The sequence below is a fragment of the Arachis hypogaea genome, chromosome 3 (genome assembly GCF_003086295.3).
Source record: "Arachis hypogaea cultivar Tifrunner chromosome 3, arahy.Tifrunner.gnm2.J5K5, whole genome shotgun sequence".
NCBI lineage: Eukaryota > Viridiplantae > Streptophyta > Magnoliopsida > Fabales > Fabaceae > Arachis > Arachis hypogaea.
This window is the reverse complement of record NC_092038.1, coordinates 128,385,659-128,404,005: the sequence shown is the minus strand read 5'-3', so window position 1 is coordinate 128,404,005 and position 18,347 is coordinate 128,385,659. Positions and strand designations below refer to the sequence as shown.

The following is an 18,347-nucleotide window of genomic DNA, read 5'->3' as shown; positions in this document are numbered from 1 at the left end:
TAAACATAAATTATGATTGGAAGAGTTTGGATCTTGTGGTTCTTTCGATCTTCCTCAATCAAAGCCTTCTGTATTCCTAGGAGGCTGTACTACAACTCTTTTGATGGGGAAAGAGTAACAAAGGCGACTTTGGTATATTGGGACCGAAACCCTGAAGGTCTATTTATATTTGAGCATGGCACCCATTAAACCCTTAAGCCCAAATAAAATAGTATCTAAAGCCCAAAAGATAATATATCTAAAATCCAAAAGGATAATTATCTAAGGAACAAAAGATAATATCCGGTTTTATTCTCATTTAATTCCAAATCAAAAGTAATAATGACTTATTCAATTAGCATTTATAACAATAAATGAGATCATCATTATATAAGTCATTTAATTTGAAATAGCATCATTTGTGATTATAATTGATATATGTATTGCCCACAAATAAGTTAGGAAATTAAATAATTTCCTAACAATCTCCCACTTGGGCTATACATATATTCTTTCTTGACATAATCACATTTTATAAACTTTATGCGCGCATCTGAATGCTATTTCTTTCATTACTTTAACAATCTGGTCCGTCTCATACATTAGATATGGAACTACCGCAGCTTTTATCACATTAAATGTCGTGACTAAACCACGCCAATCACCATCCTAATATACTTAACGACATATATCAAATTTGGATGAGTAATATGGAAATTACATGCCAAGTGATCTCATGCATGTCTATTTCCAGCTGGTCCAACTTTATTGAGATCAAACACAATACAAATATTGCAAAATGAACATTTCATATAACATGAAATAAACCATCAACTTAATTCTGCAGAAAATAACTCAATATCTGTCATAGGACATATAGCATAAAATAAACTCCCACTAAACCAAGGCATCACAAATGTTGACACCCATCCGAGCAGTGTGCTCATGAAAAACTTTAGGATTCAATCCCTTGGTAATGGGTCTGCTAGCATATACTCTGTTTCCATATGTCCTATGGAAATCTGTTTTTCTTAAACTTTCTCCTTGACAACTAAGAAACTTGATGTCTATATGCTTCGATTTTGTCAAGCTCTTATTGTTATTGGAGTATAGTACTTACTGACTTATTGTCACAAAATATCTTTAATGGCCCTTTCAATGTCATCTACTATATGAAGCTTAGTGACAAAGTTTCGCAACCATATGCCATGAAATCGGAATCAGAGTACCTAATGATCTCCAAATTTTCTGATCTCCGATAAATAAGCATGTAATCATTTGTTCTCTTTAGATAACGCATTATGCGTTTAACAGCTATCCAATGATCCATATCCGGATTGCTCAAGTATCTACCTAACACTCCCACTATAAATGATATATCAGGATGTATGTAGACTTGAGCATACATTAAATTCCCTAGTGCTGATGCATAAGGTTTATCATGCATTGTTGTCTTCTTAAGATCATTTTGGGGCATTGCTTGAGACTAAACCTGTCTCCTTTAACTACGGGTGTGTCCATTGGTCTATAACTTTCTATGACATATCTACTTAAAATCTTTTCGATATAGTTCTTTTGTGACAATCCAAGAATACCTTAAGAGTAATCTCTTAGTATCTCGATTCCTAATACAAAAGAGGTATCACCAAGATCTTTCATTTCGAATTTGTTCGATAGAAATTTCTTAGTTTCATGCAACAAGCCTATATCGTTACTAGTAAGTAGAATGTCATCAACATCTAAGACCAAAAGGATATATTTACTCCCACTGAACTTGCGGTATACACATTTATCTATAATATTTACCTCAAAACCATATGAGGTAATAACTTGATGAAACTCGTGATACCATTAACGGGAAGCTTGTTTGAGATCATAGATGGATTTTCTCTTTTCTCTATTGGGTCTCCTTAATGACACTTCTTGAAGTTGTTGAGCTTGCTGTATGGATTGGGATTGAGGAGGATTCTCATTATTTTACTGTGCTGTAGCAGTATCTTGAGCAACAACAATATTCTCATTGTTCTCTTGTACTGTAACTGGATCTACAGTAGGATTCTCATTGTGTTCTTGTACTATAACTGTGTCTTGAACAATAATAGGTACAAAGACCTGATCATTGTCAGTTACAGAATCCTCATCAAAAGCAACATTTCTAGTATCTCCTTCCCCCCAAACTCAACATCCTCAAGAAATCTCGTATTTCCTGTTTCAAAATAGACCTTGATGCAGGATTGTAAAACTTGTACCCCCGTGAGCGCTCAGCGTAACCAACAAAGTAGCAACTAATTGCCCTTGAGTCCAATTTTTTTTTTCATGCGGCCTATAAGGTCGCGCCTCAGCTGGACATCCCCAAATATGTAGATGCTTTATACTGGGCCTTTTTCCAGTCCAAATTTCATATGGGATTTTGTTAATTGCTTTGCTTGGCACCCTATTAAGGATGTACACTGCGGTCTTTAATGCTTCTCCCCAGAGTGATTCAGGCAAGGAAGAATGACTAATCATACTTCTCACCATGTCTTTAAGAGTTCGGTTCCTTCGCTCTGCAACACCATTCATGCTAGGTTTGCCTGGCATGGTGTATTGCGGAACAATACCACACTCCTCTAGGAAAAGAGCAAAAGGTCCGGGACGTTGCTCACCTGAACCATCATATCTTCCGTAGTATTCACCACCACGATCAGATTTGACAGCTTTGATTTTCTTTCCAAGTTGAAGTTCAACTTCAGCTTTGAAAGACTTGAAAACATCCAAGGCTTGGGACTTTTCATGAATTAAATATAGATACCCATAACGAGAGTAATCATCTATAAACGTAATAAAGTACCGTTGTCCATTCCAAGATATAGTAGGGAATGGGCCACATATATCGGTATGTATCAGTTCTAATACATCTTTAGCTCTCTCGGCACCTAATTTTCTTTCGTTTGTCCTTTTCCCCTTTATGCACTCAATGCAAACTTCAAAGTCCGCCAAATTTAAGGGTCCGAGAATTCCATCCGACACAAGCCTCTGAATTCTCTGTTTAGAGATGTGGCCTAAGCGCTTGTGCCATAATGATGCCGAATTCTCATTAAGTCTTTGTTTTGTACCTGTTTGCAGTATTTCATTATTATAGGAATTTAAGCTAAGCCTATATAGATTATCCACCAAATGACCAGAGCAAATATTATTCGAATTATAAAAGAGACTGACTTTGTTGTCTCCGAATGAACAAAAATAACCTGATTTGTCCAAACGAGAAACAGAAACCAAATTTCGTCTAAATGACGGTACATAAAATGTCTCTAATAAATCCAAATAATATCCACTCGTGGAACATAATCTAAAGGTTCCTATAGCTTCGACTGCAACTATATTGCCGTCTGCCACGTAGATGTATCTTTCAGCATCACTTGGCGGTCGGCTCCACAGGCAACCCTGCATAGTGACACTTACATGAGTAGTAGCAGCTAGGGGTGTTCGCGGTGCGGTTTGGTTCGGTTTTTGAAGGAAAAGCCATCCGATCCGATCGTTTAATTATGCTGCGGTTCGGTTTGGTTCGGTTTTTTTTTCAAGGTCATCCGAACCAAACCAAACCAATTAAAATCGGTTTGGTTTGGTTCGGTTTGTTCGGTTTTTTCAATCAAATAAAAAAAATTCTACCATACTATTATGCAAAGTCATAACACTGAAATCGACAAACCAAAATACACAATAGCTAACAAAGTATTGATCTAATGAAATATAACGACAACAGAATTCAAATACGACAATTAAAGAAGTTTAATAGTTCAACAGCCAACACAACTGAAAATAAAAATAAATTGTCATTAGCAAAGTTATGGTATCTTCTCCAACAAAATAGCTAACTTCATAATGCAAACCAACCTGAAATTAAAAAAAAAAGTTACATAATAAGAACAACAACAACAATAATAATTATAATAATAATAATAGTATAAGGAAAACAATTCCTACCATAACAACTTAACAAGATGTACTTTAATCAGACTCAACACCAGAATCTTCTTCATTGGGATCACGAGTGGGTGCAACTTCTACAAAATATATAAAACAAGAAACAATCATAACAATTAATATATATTAATAAAAACTAGATTAAAATAAAGAAAATTATAAGTAAAAACTTAACCATACCTAATTCCAACTTCTCCAATTCCTCGATGAGTTCCTCAAGGACAAGTTTTGGAGAGTTTCGGAGCCAATTTTGGGTACAAATTAACGCTTCAGCTGTCATCGGTGTTAGAGAACTCCTATAATTATTTAACACCCTTCCTCCAGTACTAAATGCCGATTCTGAAGCAACTGTGGAAACTGGCATGGCTAAGACGTCTCTTGCAATCAGTAAACAAGCAGCAGCAGCCATCAATAAACAAGCAATAAATTGAAACAAGCAATAAACATGATATTACTTTTATTGACGGGGAATTTTGAAATCAAAGTCCGCTTCTTTTACTTAATTGAAATTAAACCAAATTATGGTTATATCATACTTGGCTTTATTTATCTCAACACAAAGAAGAAACGGACATTCTAATCCTATTGTTTTTGTTACGAAGTTAAGTTATGTCTCACCATTTTCATTCAAATTTTTAATTTATAACTTACGCAACAATTTTGACTGGTTTACATTTTTTACACATTTACTTAAAGGAAATATCATTGTCTAAATTATAGAATGGAATATCATCTAACGATATATCATATATGAACTTTCTAACAGTAATAAATAGTTCTACATTTCTACAAACAAAGCAAAAAAATAAGCACAGAACCAGCAAAAAACAGGCACCTTTACCAGCATTAAACAAGCACAAAACCATCAAAAAACAAGCACTTTTACCACCATTAAACAAGTACAAGATCAGCAATAAACAAGCACTTTTACTAGCATTAAACAAGCACAAAACAAGCAAAAAAACAAGCACTTTTACCAGCATTAAACAAGAACAAAATCAGCAAAAAAATAAGCACTTTTACCACCATTAAACAAGCACAAAACCAACATTTCCAATAAGCACAGAACCAGCAAAAAATAGCCACTTTTACCAGCATTAAACAAGCACAAAACCAGCAAAAAACAAGCACTTTTACCAGCATTAAACAAGCACAAGATCAGCAATAAACAAGCACTTTTACCAGCATTAAACAAGAACAAAACCAGCAAAAAAATAAGCACTTTTACCACCATTAAACAAGCACAAAACCAGCATTTCCAATAAGCATAGAACCAGCAAAAAATAGCCACTTTTACCAGCATTAAACAAGCACAAAACCAGCAATAAACAAGCCCTTTTACCAGCAATAAATCAAGCACAGAACCAGCAATAAACAAGCACAGAACCAGCAATAAACAAGCAGCTGAAGTTTAAATCATTAAGCACAGAACCAGCACTGAATAACTGATAAACTGATAAACTGATAAATCAATAGACTGCTAAACTGATAAATCGATAAATCAATAGACTGATAAACTGAACAATAAACAATAAATAAGCAATAAACAATGAATCAGAAATAAACAATAAATCAATAAACTGATAAGTTATAACCCTAGGTCTAAATTGAACAACAAATCAAGCAAAGTTTACCTGAATAGATGGCTCGGGCTCCATATGAACTTGAATCCGACAATCGGTGGCTGGGTGGCTGGGCTCCAGAAACGCTGCTGGGTGGACTTGAGGCGGCGAGGTCGGACGTGTCGAGGTCGTGGGTGGGCTCCAGAAACGCTGATGGGTGGACTGCAGGCGGTGAGGTCGGACGTGGCGAGGTTGGGGGTGGCTCCAGAAACGCTGCTGGAGTGCTGGGTGGACTAGAGGCGGCGAGGTCGCAGGTGGCGTGGTCAGAGGTGGCTCCAGAAACGCTGTTCGGTGGAGGGCTAGAGGCTGGGTCGTGCACCGGCGGTGGGGGTTCTCCTCTGTTCGGCGGTGGGATTTGGAGAGGGAAGCTGTCGGCCTGTCGCAGTGTCGCGCATGTGGGGAAGGAGAAGGGGACAGGGGAAGTGGGGGTGTGGCCGTCACTCTCACACTCTCATCTCACAAGACACAAGTCACATATGGGTGGGTGGGGGATTGGGGGTAGGTTTAATTTTTTAGGGTTTTGGGATGAACCGGTTCGGTTCGGTTCGGTTAGGGTTTTGGTAGTGAGAACCGAAAACCGAACCGAACCGCAAAAAAACAGCAACACATCACTTTTTTCGGTTTTTTCGGTTTTCGGTTATTTCGATTTTCGGTTTTTTCGGTTCGGTTCTTCGGTTTAATTCGGTCCGGATCGGTTTTGAACACCCCTACTAGCAGCAGAATCTACCCACCAAGTATCAACAGGTGCATAACTTAAACTAGCCTGAGAACAAACAAAAGTAAGAATTATACCCTTCTTTACACGCCAAGTGGCATATTTGGTACAATCCTTCTTCATGTGTCCCACCTTTTTACAGAAGAAACAAGTTGAAACTTGATCCTGTTTCTTAGCCTTTTTCTGCTGAGAAGGCGCATCCGCAGTAGTATCACGCTTTCTTTTATACTGAGAAGATAAAGGCATGTGAGCACTGAATTTCTTAGTAAAGAATTTCTCAACATCCTTTAGGAACTGTTTGGCATCTTTATCCTCAGTAATTGAGCCCCGAAACGCCTCAGGAATTGAGCGTTTCATGATCATAATGCTCATTCGATTGGATTTCTCCCACTTCTCTATTTTAACCTCATTGAGGTTTTCCGGAGTGGAAGTGGGTTTCTCCTCTCGAAGAGATATATCTAGGTCCATACAACCGAGGACAATCTCCACGGTATCCTTCCAAACTTTAAAGTTTGAACCATTCAGCATAGGAATACTGCTAATTTGTGCAGAAACATTGGTAGCTGAAGCCATAGTTTCTGAATTAGAACCAGTAAACATGCAGTAAACATTAGTTAATTAATGGGTAAAAAATCCATATTGAGATATCTAGCACAACATTAATTTTCAATCTTTGGATAGAAAAATTAACTGTAAGTGATACTCTCATTGCAGTAATCAAATATTGTCAAAATTCCTGTCACACATTAAGCCTTTCTTTGGACCGACTTAATGCGCACATGGAAACTTAAACTTTGCAACCTATTTATTACCGCATATATTTTCTATTAATTGGCCAAACAATAACCTTCCTTTGGGCCGATTATTGATCGCATAATTAATAGAAAATAAACAAAAGTGTGCAATGCTTATTATTTGGCCAAACAATAAACTTCCTTTGGGCCGATTATTGTTCGCATAAATAATAAGTATTACTTTATTCTTTAATTAGTTACCCAAATATGTATTTACCATCAATATGTGTATGTAATTCGGCCAAATACAGACCTTCCTTTGGGCCGACCAATATTCGCATGAATTACATATCACCATATTCCTAATGTTTTAAATAAATCAATTTTCACAAAAGAGGCTACTTTGGCAGCATAATGTTCAATCAATTTATTTCAAAACCAAATCTTTATAAAATAGATGGGTATACTAATCCAATTGTTACTAGTTTCTTTATGTAACAATTAAAATACTTAAATCTCAAAAGGAATTAAATCTTAATGATGTCTTTTGAGATCTTTAAAGAAAAAAATATAATTATAATTTATGTGCCAAAAAATTTTTGATCCGTTAAAATTAGAATCCATCTTTATAAAATTAATAGGTATAATAATCCTTTATATCTCAAAAGAATAATTCATTAAAATTAAAATTAATCATTATATAAATTAAATGCCAAATCAGTCTCGTATAAAATATATATATGTATACAAGTATACCTTAAGCCATAACCAAATAATAATAATATATATATAAATATCCATACATAATGATACACATATATATGCATATAAGGAACTGCAATCAACGGCCATTGGCATAAAAAAAAAAAAATTAATCTCCTGTTCGTCCAACAGTAGCAGCTATATATATACGACGTATATATTCAAAAGCAACCAAAACGGCGATATGTTACGTTGTATATGTGGAACAATACCAAATACATATACAGACACAGTCGCACAAATATATATAACATCGTAATGTAATAAAAAAAAAAAACATATATACATCGATCCATATATCAATTCAGTAATTAAAAATAAAACCGAATATTTTCGATGATTAAATTATGGATGGCTCTGATACCACTTGTTGGAATAATTAATTTTCAATAACCCAGATCATCCATATTGAATCACCAAAAATATAACATAATGCGGAAGCGTACCTGAATTCATAAACATAAATTATGATTGGAAGAGTTTGGATCTTGTGGTTCTTTCGATCTTCCTCCACCAAAGCCTTCTGTATTCCTAGGAGGCTGTACTGCAACTCTTTTGATGGGGAAAGAGTAACAAAGGCGGCTTTGGTATATTGGGGACCGAAACCCTGAAGGTCTATTTATATTTGAGCATGGCACCCATTAAACCCTTAAGCCCAAATAAAATAGTATCTAAAACCCAAAAGATAATATATCTAAAATCCAAAAGGATAATTATCTAAGGAACAAAAGATAATATCCGGTTTTATTCTCATTTAATTCCAAATTAAAAGTAATAATGACTTATTCAATTAGCATTTATAACAATAAATGAGATCATCATTATATAAGTCATTTAATTTGAAATAGCATCATTTGTGATTATAATTGATATATGTATTGCCCACAAATAAGTTAGGAAATTAAATAATTTCCTAACATATAAATCATGTAGTAGCAGTAAGTAAGAAAGCAAGATTATTGTGATATGAGATGTAATCAAGTATGTAGTGCATGTGAATAATAATAATTTCTTTCTTTTATCAGTTGAGGGATTTGAAATTCTTCTCTTGCTTTTTCTTCTTAATTACTCCATCGATTCCCGCATTTCCCTCTAAAACATATTTTACTTTCTTAATTTGTTTAAAAAAAAAAAGGTCTGCGTGCTAGCAGATTGCATGTAGAAAAATTTCCCAGTTTCTTTTATTATTTATATTTACCTGAGTTGTAATTAAAAGCAATTACCTTTCTCATGGAGTTTCTCAGTTTCTCTTGGTTCGGTTTTTACCGTTAAAACGGTTACGTGTGTTATTTGGACCCATTTTTCTGTCAAAGCAGCAGTAAAATTTTACACAAATCCAAACTTTCTTTAACAGATTTTGAACCTTGACTAAATACAAGAGTCCTCCTTTAACATGTGACGCTCATTCAACTTATTTTTGTTGAGTACCATATCCGCACCCCATATCAATCATTATATACTTCTACAGAACTCGCCAAATGTGTCATGTTGCATTTGCTGATATACCAAGATGCAAACATAAGTCTCTGTTGCCCACTTGTAGAGTTAGATATCAGGATCAGCGAAAAGGAAAAAACGACACGATTTTGTGTGTTTCGAAATTCAGATACTTTTTTTATTATTGATGGCAGTTATGCCAAAACAAATCTAGCTCACTTTGCATCAGATGACACTCATTTTTGAATGAATCATACAAAATAAGTTACGTATTTACAGCAGACTATAATATTAAATCATACATTGTAATCCTATATTATAATCCCGAATGCTACTTACTCTATAGCTTCTTCTGGTATAACTGTCAACAAAGAATACTTGGCTTTGATTGAGATTCTGCCATTATCCACACACAACTTTGCGCCTGTGACAACCCAATATCCAGGTGTATCCTCTGGGCCCCTAACCATTTCTTTTGTGTCTACAAAGCTGAGCATTCTTGGAGCCCTTGTTGGCACTGGAGGACCACCTTGATAGATTGCTGAGTTTATCTCCACCTTGTTCGCCTTCTCCGGCGACGATTTCAACTCTTTGCTCAGCTTTGTGCTCATCAAGGCAGAGAAGAATCCTGATTTTCTAGACATTGTAGAAGGTCCATCCCATTCTGATCTCCGGATTTTGGCCGATGCCACGGTTGAGAATCCAAGCCTTAGGAACAGAACCTTCTTCATTCCCACAAGCTTCACCTCAAACCATGCCTTTGTTACTATGGCTGTGGACTCGTCTATTCTGGAGCTGTTGTACTGAACAGGTGCTGTGTACACATGAGAAAACATGCTCCATTTTACCGGTTCGTAGTAGCCTCGTTCGACCGGTTCATCGATGGGTTCATAGCCGTTGTCTTCTGAGATTTCAAGGAAACCAGGAATCTCTGCAAGATGCTGAAGATGGATTGCCAAGTGATCATTCTTTTTGCTTTCTAAGTACAAACGAATCCCTGTTACAGGACGGTTCCCGGAATCAACCTGCATAATGAATGTCACTCAACTTGCTAGAAAGAAAATTGGGGGAAATTTCTAAGTTGGATACATAATATGCTTCTTGCTTAAATTTAATGAAATTACCTTGACAGTGTTAACATAAAGCTTGGGTCCCATGAGACTGAACTGAAGTGACGGAGACATGTTTTTCTTATGCTTGTGGCCATATCCAAGAGGCAGATCTCCATACATTGGTGCCCATTGCCGTGGCAACTGAAATTCCAGAAAATGATGGAGATCCTCTATGGCAGGTTTATCTATTTGATACATAAAACTTTCAGAAAAACATGTACTAGAGATATTATATTATATTATATTACTCATTCTATATTTGTGCCAAAAGTAATTAAGAAATGTTTGCTCACATCTAAGATACAAATTAACGGCGTGACTCAAGAATCCATTGCCTGGAACAGAGTTGAGTAAGGAAGTAATAGGAACAAAAGACATTGATATGACATTGGGGGATTGTAGTATGGTTTGAAGCCACTGGTTATAAGGCTGACGAATATCAATGCCTCCCCTGCGGACCGAAACACTCATGATTTCCTGCAAAAGAATTTGTTATGGGAATTGCAACTTTCTTGCAAAATAAAAAGATAGAGATAGATTCGTAGAAATACTAACATCATTCTTGGAGTGGCTTTTTACAACTGGTCTTCCAGCAGGAGGAAAATGGTTCTGCCTCCACAGCTTGGCATGATCATCCTGAAAGTAAACATGGTTGAATTATGTTAGAGGTCACTTTCTTTTTTCTACCATGAAACGGAAGGTGTATATGGTGGTTGATATTTGCCTTTAGTTTTCCTGATATTTGAGCAGGATTGGCATTGGAAGATGGATTTGAATCCTCTGAAAACCTCTCATCAGCTAGTTGTTTTAGTAGTTTCTGCAGTTCAGCGGGTGGAAGATCTGAATTCTTTGACTGCTTGATGTGGACCACATCTTTACCTCCCATCTTGACGCCAACAATCACATGGGTGCCATACTTGTCAATGAACCTGATGAACAACACAAGCATATGCTGTGTTAAATTGATTGAACAAGCTTCATGTTTGTGTTTCTGTTTCTGAAGAATACTTACGAGGCAAGAGCTGCAGGGTTCCAGGAAGAAGGAACATCTTTCTTGACTTGATCGGAAAGGGTTAAGTTAGTTCTATCCAATTCAACGGTGTACAATGATATGAAGCATCCATCAAAAGCAAGGCTCTTAGTTGCAGCTGCATCCTTAGGCCAACACCTCCTCATGTCAAACATAGCATTGAAAACTCCCGATGGTATCTTCCCAGACAGAGATAACTGCCTGTTAAAATGCTCCGACATCTGCAATTAAACAAATTCATTATCCCTACCGAACCATATATGTTTGTTTTATTCGATGGAATTAGTTAGTAGTTAGCAGTGACCTGGTTGAAGGTGAGAACATCGGAATGGAACCTTGTGCGTTCACCTTTGTCACACTTGATGGAAGAGGGAACGTTGTGGACAAGAATTGAACCTGGAACTGGGAAGAGCATGTCCCTGGTGTGTTTATGATCAATCTCGATCAAGGTGGAAGACTTGCAGGCGGAGAATCTTATGTCGCTGCAGAGATCATAGCCTTGACCAATCACTGACACTGCTTTCTCCGCAGCCAGCTGTGGATCCATCCCCGCAATGCTTCTATTCAAACCCATATTTAATTTTATTTCTTGATTCATGTACAAATTTTACAGGACTTGTTCATTGTCGGATCGGATAACTCCGTCTTATTAATTAATAGTCTGGCTTTCAACAGAGTCGTGGGAACGACGAAGAATCATCGAAGAAGCTCAAGGCGGCTTCATGCTTATGGTTATGGACTCATCCTTCGTACCTTGTTTCTCCACGTGGCACCGTGTTATGATCACTGCGAATAAGTCATAGGGTCAACGCTGACTTCGGACTTCGGATCATTTTTAATTTTATATGCCAAAACGTATACCGATTATAATATTATTATAGAAAAATTTACGTCACCAGCAATTTTAGAGTAAACACACAATTCGGTCCCTGTCCATTTTTAATTAGGACAACGCGATCCCTTATCAAAAAATTAACCCACACTGATCCCTGTCTATGCAAAAAATCACTCATCGCGTCTCCTCCCGTGTATTTTCTGTCCATAGATGACAGAAAAAGCTTATGTGTTAGTTACCGGCGCTGATCTGTCAGTTAACCCAGTGTGAAGTGTCAAGGTGGATAAGTGGGAATGGACAAGAGTTGATTTGTCCCCCTGTCACATTAAAAAACAACGTCGTTGCTAGGTTAATAAGAAGCAAATGTCATTCTCACCCTTATAACCCCCCAAGCCCTAACTCAAATTTACAGAAAAACCAAAACCCCTCAACCTTCTTCACGCAATAGGAAAGAGAGTGGTAGAAATAGCAAGTGTTAGTGCTGACAAGGGTGCTGACAAGGCCGCCAGGAAGGACTTGGAGGACTCCTCTAACGCCACACTTGACGGAGTCACTGACGTCGTGTAGTGGAGGAGGCAGCTTGTGTCGGCATTCAGGTTAGTAATGAATTTGGGCATCTAAAACATTATTCTAATCCAATCTCTGTTCCTAAATTGCATGTTGGTGCTTAGTGTTTAGTGGGTTAAAATGGCTTGCCTGGTTGTTTATTTTTATAAATGTTGTGATGCTGAATAGATTTTGAACTTTTTTAGTTAATTTGTTAAATAATTGATGTTTATTGTCAGTAGTTTAGATGATTGGCACAATGATGTTAAACTGTCATGAATTGGATTTTGATTAGTAAAAATAATTTCCAGATGGATGAGCTTGAAGTAGTTCCTGTTTTTCATCATGGAGGAATTTTTAAGAAGAATGCACAGGGCAAATTAGAATATGTTGATGAAAAAGTCAAGAAGTGGCCACCTTTAGACATTGATTTTGTAAACTTCTTTGATTTTGAAACATTACTGAAAGAGTTGGGTTATAGGAGTACAAGACTATGTTTTGGTTTGATTGCATGGCACCTGATTTGGAATCTAGCTTACATGTAATGAGGGGTGATACTGAGATAAATGACATGAGGTCTAACAAGAATAAAAACAAGGAGACAAATGAGATTCATATCTACTTTGATCACCCGGTTAGTGTGTCAGATGTTGTGGATGAGGAGATGCAAGCTGAGAAGGTTATTATGAGTGACTCATCTTCCTCAAATGATGAGTATGAAACAACTGAGGACGAGCCATATAAGCCACCTCCTCCAGAATATGAAGAGACTTATAGCAGTGACGATAGTGAGGTACAGAAAAGGAAGGAGAGATTGACGAAAAAAAAGAAGAAAATGGTGTCACCAAGGAAGAGAGCTAGTCAGGGTCCAGCTGAGGAGGTGAAGGATAGACCAGATGGTGAGGTTAAGTCTGGCCAAATAGGAATCTAAGCAAGCATGGCCCAACAAAAAATAGGGATAAGTCTGGACCAAGTAAAGGTGGTCCATGTTATTCTCTAAAGATAGCCAAGAAACGGGCTTCCAAGAGGTATTCTGGTAGGAGGAGGAAATATATTCTGAGGGATGAAAAAACTGGGGCAGAAGGTGCAGTAGTTGATGGGCTTGTAGCAGGTGGTGGTGTGGAGGCTGGACATGGACTTGTTGGGAATACAATGGCATCAAGTTCTGATATTGTTAGGGAAGAGCTAGACTCAGATTATGAAAAGCCTTATGAATATGAGAGTGAAGCATTTAACAGTCCGGTGTCTGATGATGATGAAAACAGGACTGCATTTGATGCTTTCAATGAGGAGACAGAATATGAAAAAGTTGAATTTAAGGTGGGGCAAACATTCATCACAATAAAAAGTTTTAAGAATGCACTAAAGGACTACTTTGTGTATGAAGGGAAGGATGTGATGTATCTAAAGAATGAAAAGAAGAGGGTGAGGGCTGCATGTGCAGGAGAGAATTGTCCTTGGTTGATTCTACCCTCTTGAAACAGTGCTGGGGGGTGTTATCAGGTGAAGACACTGGTTAATAAGCACAATTGTGCTAGAGATTTTGGCAGTAATCTAACTAGCAGAGAGTGGGTGACATCAAAGTTAGTGAAAAGGTTACTGACTCAGCCTGAGTTGAAGCCTAAACAGGCAAGGGATTATATGATTGAGGAGTACAATGTACATCTTAGTGAAAAAATGATAAGCAGGGGACTGAAGGTTGCCAGAGAGATAGTTATAGGCAACGAACAAGCTCAGTACGGAAAGCTTCGTGACTATCTGATGGAACTACACAGGAGTAATCCAGGGAGCACAGCTATGATTGATGTCATACCTCAGCCAGAGTCGCTGCCACTGTTCGACAAATTGTATATAAGTTTGGATGCATGTAAAAGGGATTTTATAGCTGGGTGCAGGCCTCTAATTAGGTTGGACGGGTGCTTCCTCAAAGATTACTATGGTGGACAGCTATTATCTGCAGTGGGGCAAGATGCCAATAACCACTTTTTTGTAATTGCGTATGCTATGGTTCCAAACGAATGCAAAGACACTTGGGGCTGGTTTTTATCAGTATTGAAGCAGGATCTAGGGAATTGCACTGAGTTGGGACTGAATTTTATCTCCGATCAACAAAAGGTCAGCTCTAAACCCTGCTAATTAGTTACTTGTGTTGAATAATTATGTATGATCTATGCTCTGATTTGGTTGGTAATCTCTGTTTCATTGAGATAAAACATTTATATTTTTCAGTTTATTAGTTGAGGAATTAATTCTTATGCACTTTGAAGCCACGTTAAAGGAAAAACTCTTATCACTATGCAGCCTTTTTTTTATTTTTTTATTTTTGCCTTATCATACATTCATGCTTTTCAATGCTATCAACTTATCAAGTAGTTAGGTGATATGTTAAGATAGAATATTACATTTTCACAGACTTTGCTGCATTACTTAATTGTGAAAAAGGAAAGTTATGGGTGTGTTTGTTGCTGATTCTCAAAAAATTGGTTTGACAACTTGATTTCAGAAATTGGAAATAAATTTAATTAGAAGCTACTCTTATTTTTTATTTTTTCTCAAACGCATCCTATATTCTTATTTCATAATCCAGCTAATTTTCAACTGTGAGTTGATGCTAATTTTAAGTTCATATTTATTTTAGAATGGTTATTTTAGGTATCTAGAACTGAATCAGTCCTTTTTTCCCTTTGTTTCCAGTTAAGCTAACTTGAGATAACTTGTTTATCAATCAGTCATTTTTTCCTTTTGTTTTCATTTTCTTATGAATGCCCAAACATTTAACATGATATGATTTCACTTGTTATAGACCATAGATCACTGTGACTCCTTTTTAAATTTTTATAACTCTTCCTAATTATTGTGTCATGTCATATAGATTTGGATGTTTTATTAGTCTTCATTGAGATAATTTTTTTTTTATTTTTCAGTTTATTAGTAGATGAATTAACTCTTTCAAAGTAGAGTCTACATTATTTTTCACCAATGAAAGAGTTTGGCTCTTATGTCACGAGCAAAACACATATCCATCAAAGAAATCTAGTGGTTATTATTGGCCTTTGCAATTCGTTAGCACTGTCTAAAGGGGTCCACAGCAGAATTTTTTTTTAAACAGATTTGATTGTGTATTAAATTTAGCACACCACTGTGATAGATAAGAATATGGTGATTGGTTGGTTTGTCTTCAGTTACTACATGTGATAAGTCCTTAAGAAGACCTCAATGAGATCAAATGAAACCTTAAAAAATTTGCAATATTATACATGTGTCATGAAAACGGAGTGAAGCTGCTTGGCTATATCTACATGAATGGTTCAATTAATAATCTGAGTGATTATGAGATTTGTTCTTCCTGAACATGTGACTAAAATGGAACCATCATTATAAAACATTACTATGACATTTTAATTGGATTTACATTAATTTGTTGTCATAAATTTTATTAAACATGTATCAATAGCTAACTGCAACAAATAGCCTATTTCTTAGTTTTAATGATTAACTAAGCACTTCTTGTTACCGTTTATACTAATAAGGGAGAAGTCATGCATCACTTGTCAAATATGGTTACTATTATATTATTATGGTTATATGTACTGAAATTTCTGTTTGAAAGCTGGCACTCTGTGAAGTCCTAAATGGTATTCTGTGTACTGTCATATGGATTTGGATGTTTTATTAGCATTCATTGAGATAAAACTTTTTTATTTTTCATATTATTAGTTGATAAATTAATTTTTATGTACTTTGAAACTATTTTAGTTGGTCTCTTTTAAAGTAGAGTCATGACTCATTAAATAGCATTAGAATTTCAAATGAAATGAATGAAGCATTAGAATTTTTATATTTTCTATCATTGCTAATTAGAATTTTCTAATCATATCATGTCCTTGGACTGATACAGGAGTTGGCATTGGCTTTGAAAGAGATATTTTCAAGAGCTCACCACAGAAATTGTGTACTACATATCTAGAAGAACTTCATCAAGCACTTCAAAGATGAAGAGACGAAGCAATTAGTTTGGAAATGTGCAAGGTGCACCACACACACTGAATTAGCTACTGCGATGGAGAAGTTAAAGCGAGTAAGTGCACCACCATGGGAGTATATGCAAAAATTTGATCCGGCTGTGTGGTGTAAGGCGTACTTTAGTCATGGGACGAAAGTGGACAACATAACTAATAATATGTGTGAAGTGTGGAATGCAAAGATTGTGGAGTATAGGGAAAAGCCTATTCTAAGCATGTGTGAAGGGTTGCTGTGCTACATAATGAGAAAGATGGCAACGCACAAGAAGAAGTTGGAGGCTCACATTGGACCACTTACACCAGTCCAACATAAGAAGTTGGATCAATTTATCAAGCCTAAGAGTCATAAATGGAGATCTATATGGGCTGGTGATTCGGAAAGAGTCCTCTTTGAGGTTCATTCTCAAAACCATAAAGTGTGTGTGAATCTTCACAAGAGGACATGTACATGCAATGTATGGCAGTTGACTGGTAAGTCTAGTTATATAATTATTGGATAATTATTTAGTTGTTATAATTTTTGGTTTATCATTATATCTTCATTGTCATTTTCTGATTATACATCAATTCGTTATTGTACATAGGAATGCTTTGTAGACATGCCGTTGCAGCAGTAGCTAAAATGGGTCTTAAGCTTGAGGATTTCGTGCATAAGTGGCTAACTATGGAAGCCATCAGAGTAACTTATTCACATTGCATTAAACTAGTCAACAGTGAAGAGTACTGGATACCTACTAATGCACTAAGGCCACTGCCTCCCACTATCAAGAGAGCTGCTCATAGACCTAAGATGAAGAGAAGAGCCGATCCAGTTGAGAGAGAGATGAGCACCACCAAGGCGAAGAAGACATTCGTTGTTATTTTCTCTAAGTGTGGCCAAACATGCCATTACTACAAGACATGTCCGAATGCAGCACAAGATCCCAACTGGAAGCCTATGACTAAAAGGGAGAGACGAGCACAGAAGAAGACAACAACTCACAAATTATCAACTGATCTAGCAACAAGCACTGATCCAGCAACAAACACTGCTCCAGCCACGAACACTGACCAGGTACAATGTGTTAGCTTTAAGAATTGACTTTTCCTAAACAATAACTTCTTTACTCTATGTTTGAGAATTGAGGTACAATGGCTATGTTATGTACTGATAGGTTTATATGTTGCTTGATTGAGAATGGCTGTGTTATGTACAATAGCTGTGTTTGAGAATTATCTTTTGTTGCTTGCTTTCTATAATATATTGAATTTTGTCACAGAGCAAAGCCAGAAAAGCTAAGAAAAAACTACCCAAAAATCAGAGAGAAGAAATTTCAGTTTTGCAATCTGCATCACCAGCTGAGGAGGTACTTTTTTTCTATTGTTTAAAAAAACAAAACCTGTTTCATCCAACAAATTATTACATCTCAATCCCTCATTGTTACAGGCTGCAGAAAAAACTCCAATGACAACCCTCCAACAGTTAGGGAGAAGCAGCAGATTGTTAGGCCTCCAGCTCCATCTTTCGTGCCTCCACCCATACCAGCACCGGGGCCAACCTTATGGTTCAAATCTCAACCTTTCCAAGCCTCAATCGTCAAGCCTCACAGC

The 18,347-nt window shown here is 36.6% G+C and overlaps 2 protein-coding genes across 2 annotated transcripts; one reads left to right on the top strand and one right to left on the bottom strand.

The window, feature by feature from the left end:
• Positions 1-9,359: 9,359 nt before the first annotated feature.
• LOC112791494 (MACPF domain-containing protein NSL1) lies at positions 9,360-12,118 on the bottom strand. The gene is made up of 7 exons (XM_025834353.2): positions 11,659-12,118; positions 11,337-11,575; positions 11,049-11,253; positions 10,880-10,960; positions 10,618-10,801; positions 10,337-10,509; positions 9,360-10,237 (listed from the first exon to the last, which is right to left on the bottom strand). Exons 1-7 carry the CDS (start codon positions 11,950-11,952, stop codon positions 9,548-9,550), a joined length of 1,866 nt encoding a protein of 621 aa, XP_025690138.1. The 5' UTR covers positions 11,953-12,118; the 3' UTR covers positions 9,360-9,547.
• Positions 12,119-16,795: 4,677 nt separating this feature from the next.
• LOC114927487 (uncharacterized) lies at positions 16,796-17,838 on the top strand. Its single transcript, XM_029297466.1, has 2 exons — positions 16,796-17,228; positions 17,342-17,838. Exons 1-2 carry the CDS (start codon positions 16,796-16,798, stop codon positions 17,836-17,838), a joined length of 930 nt encoding a protein of 309 aa, XP_029153299.1.
• The last annotated feature ends 509 nt before the right edge of the window (positions 17,839-18,347 follow it).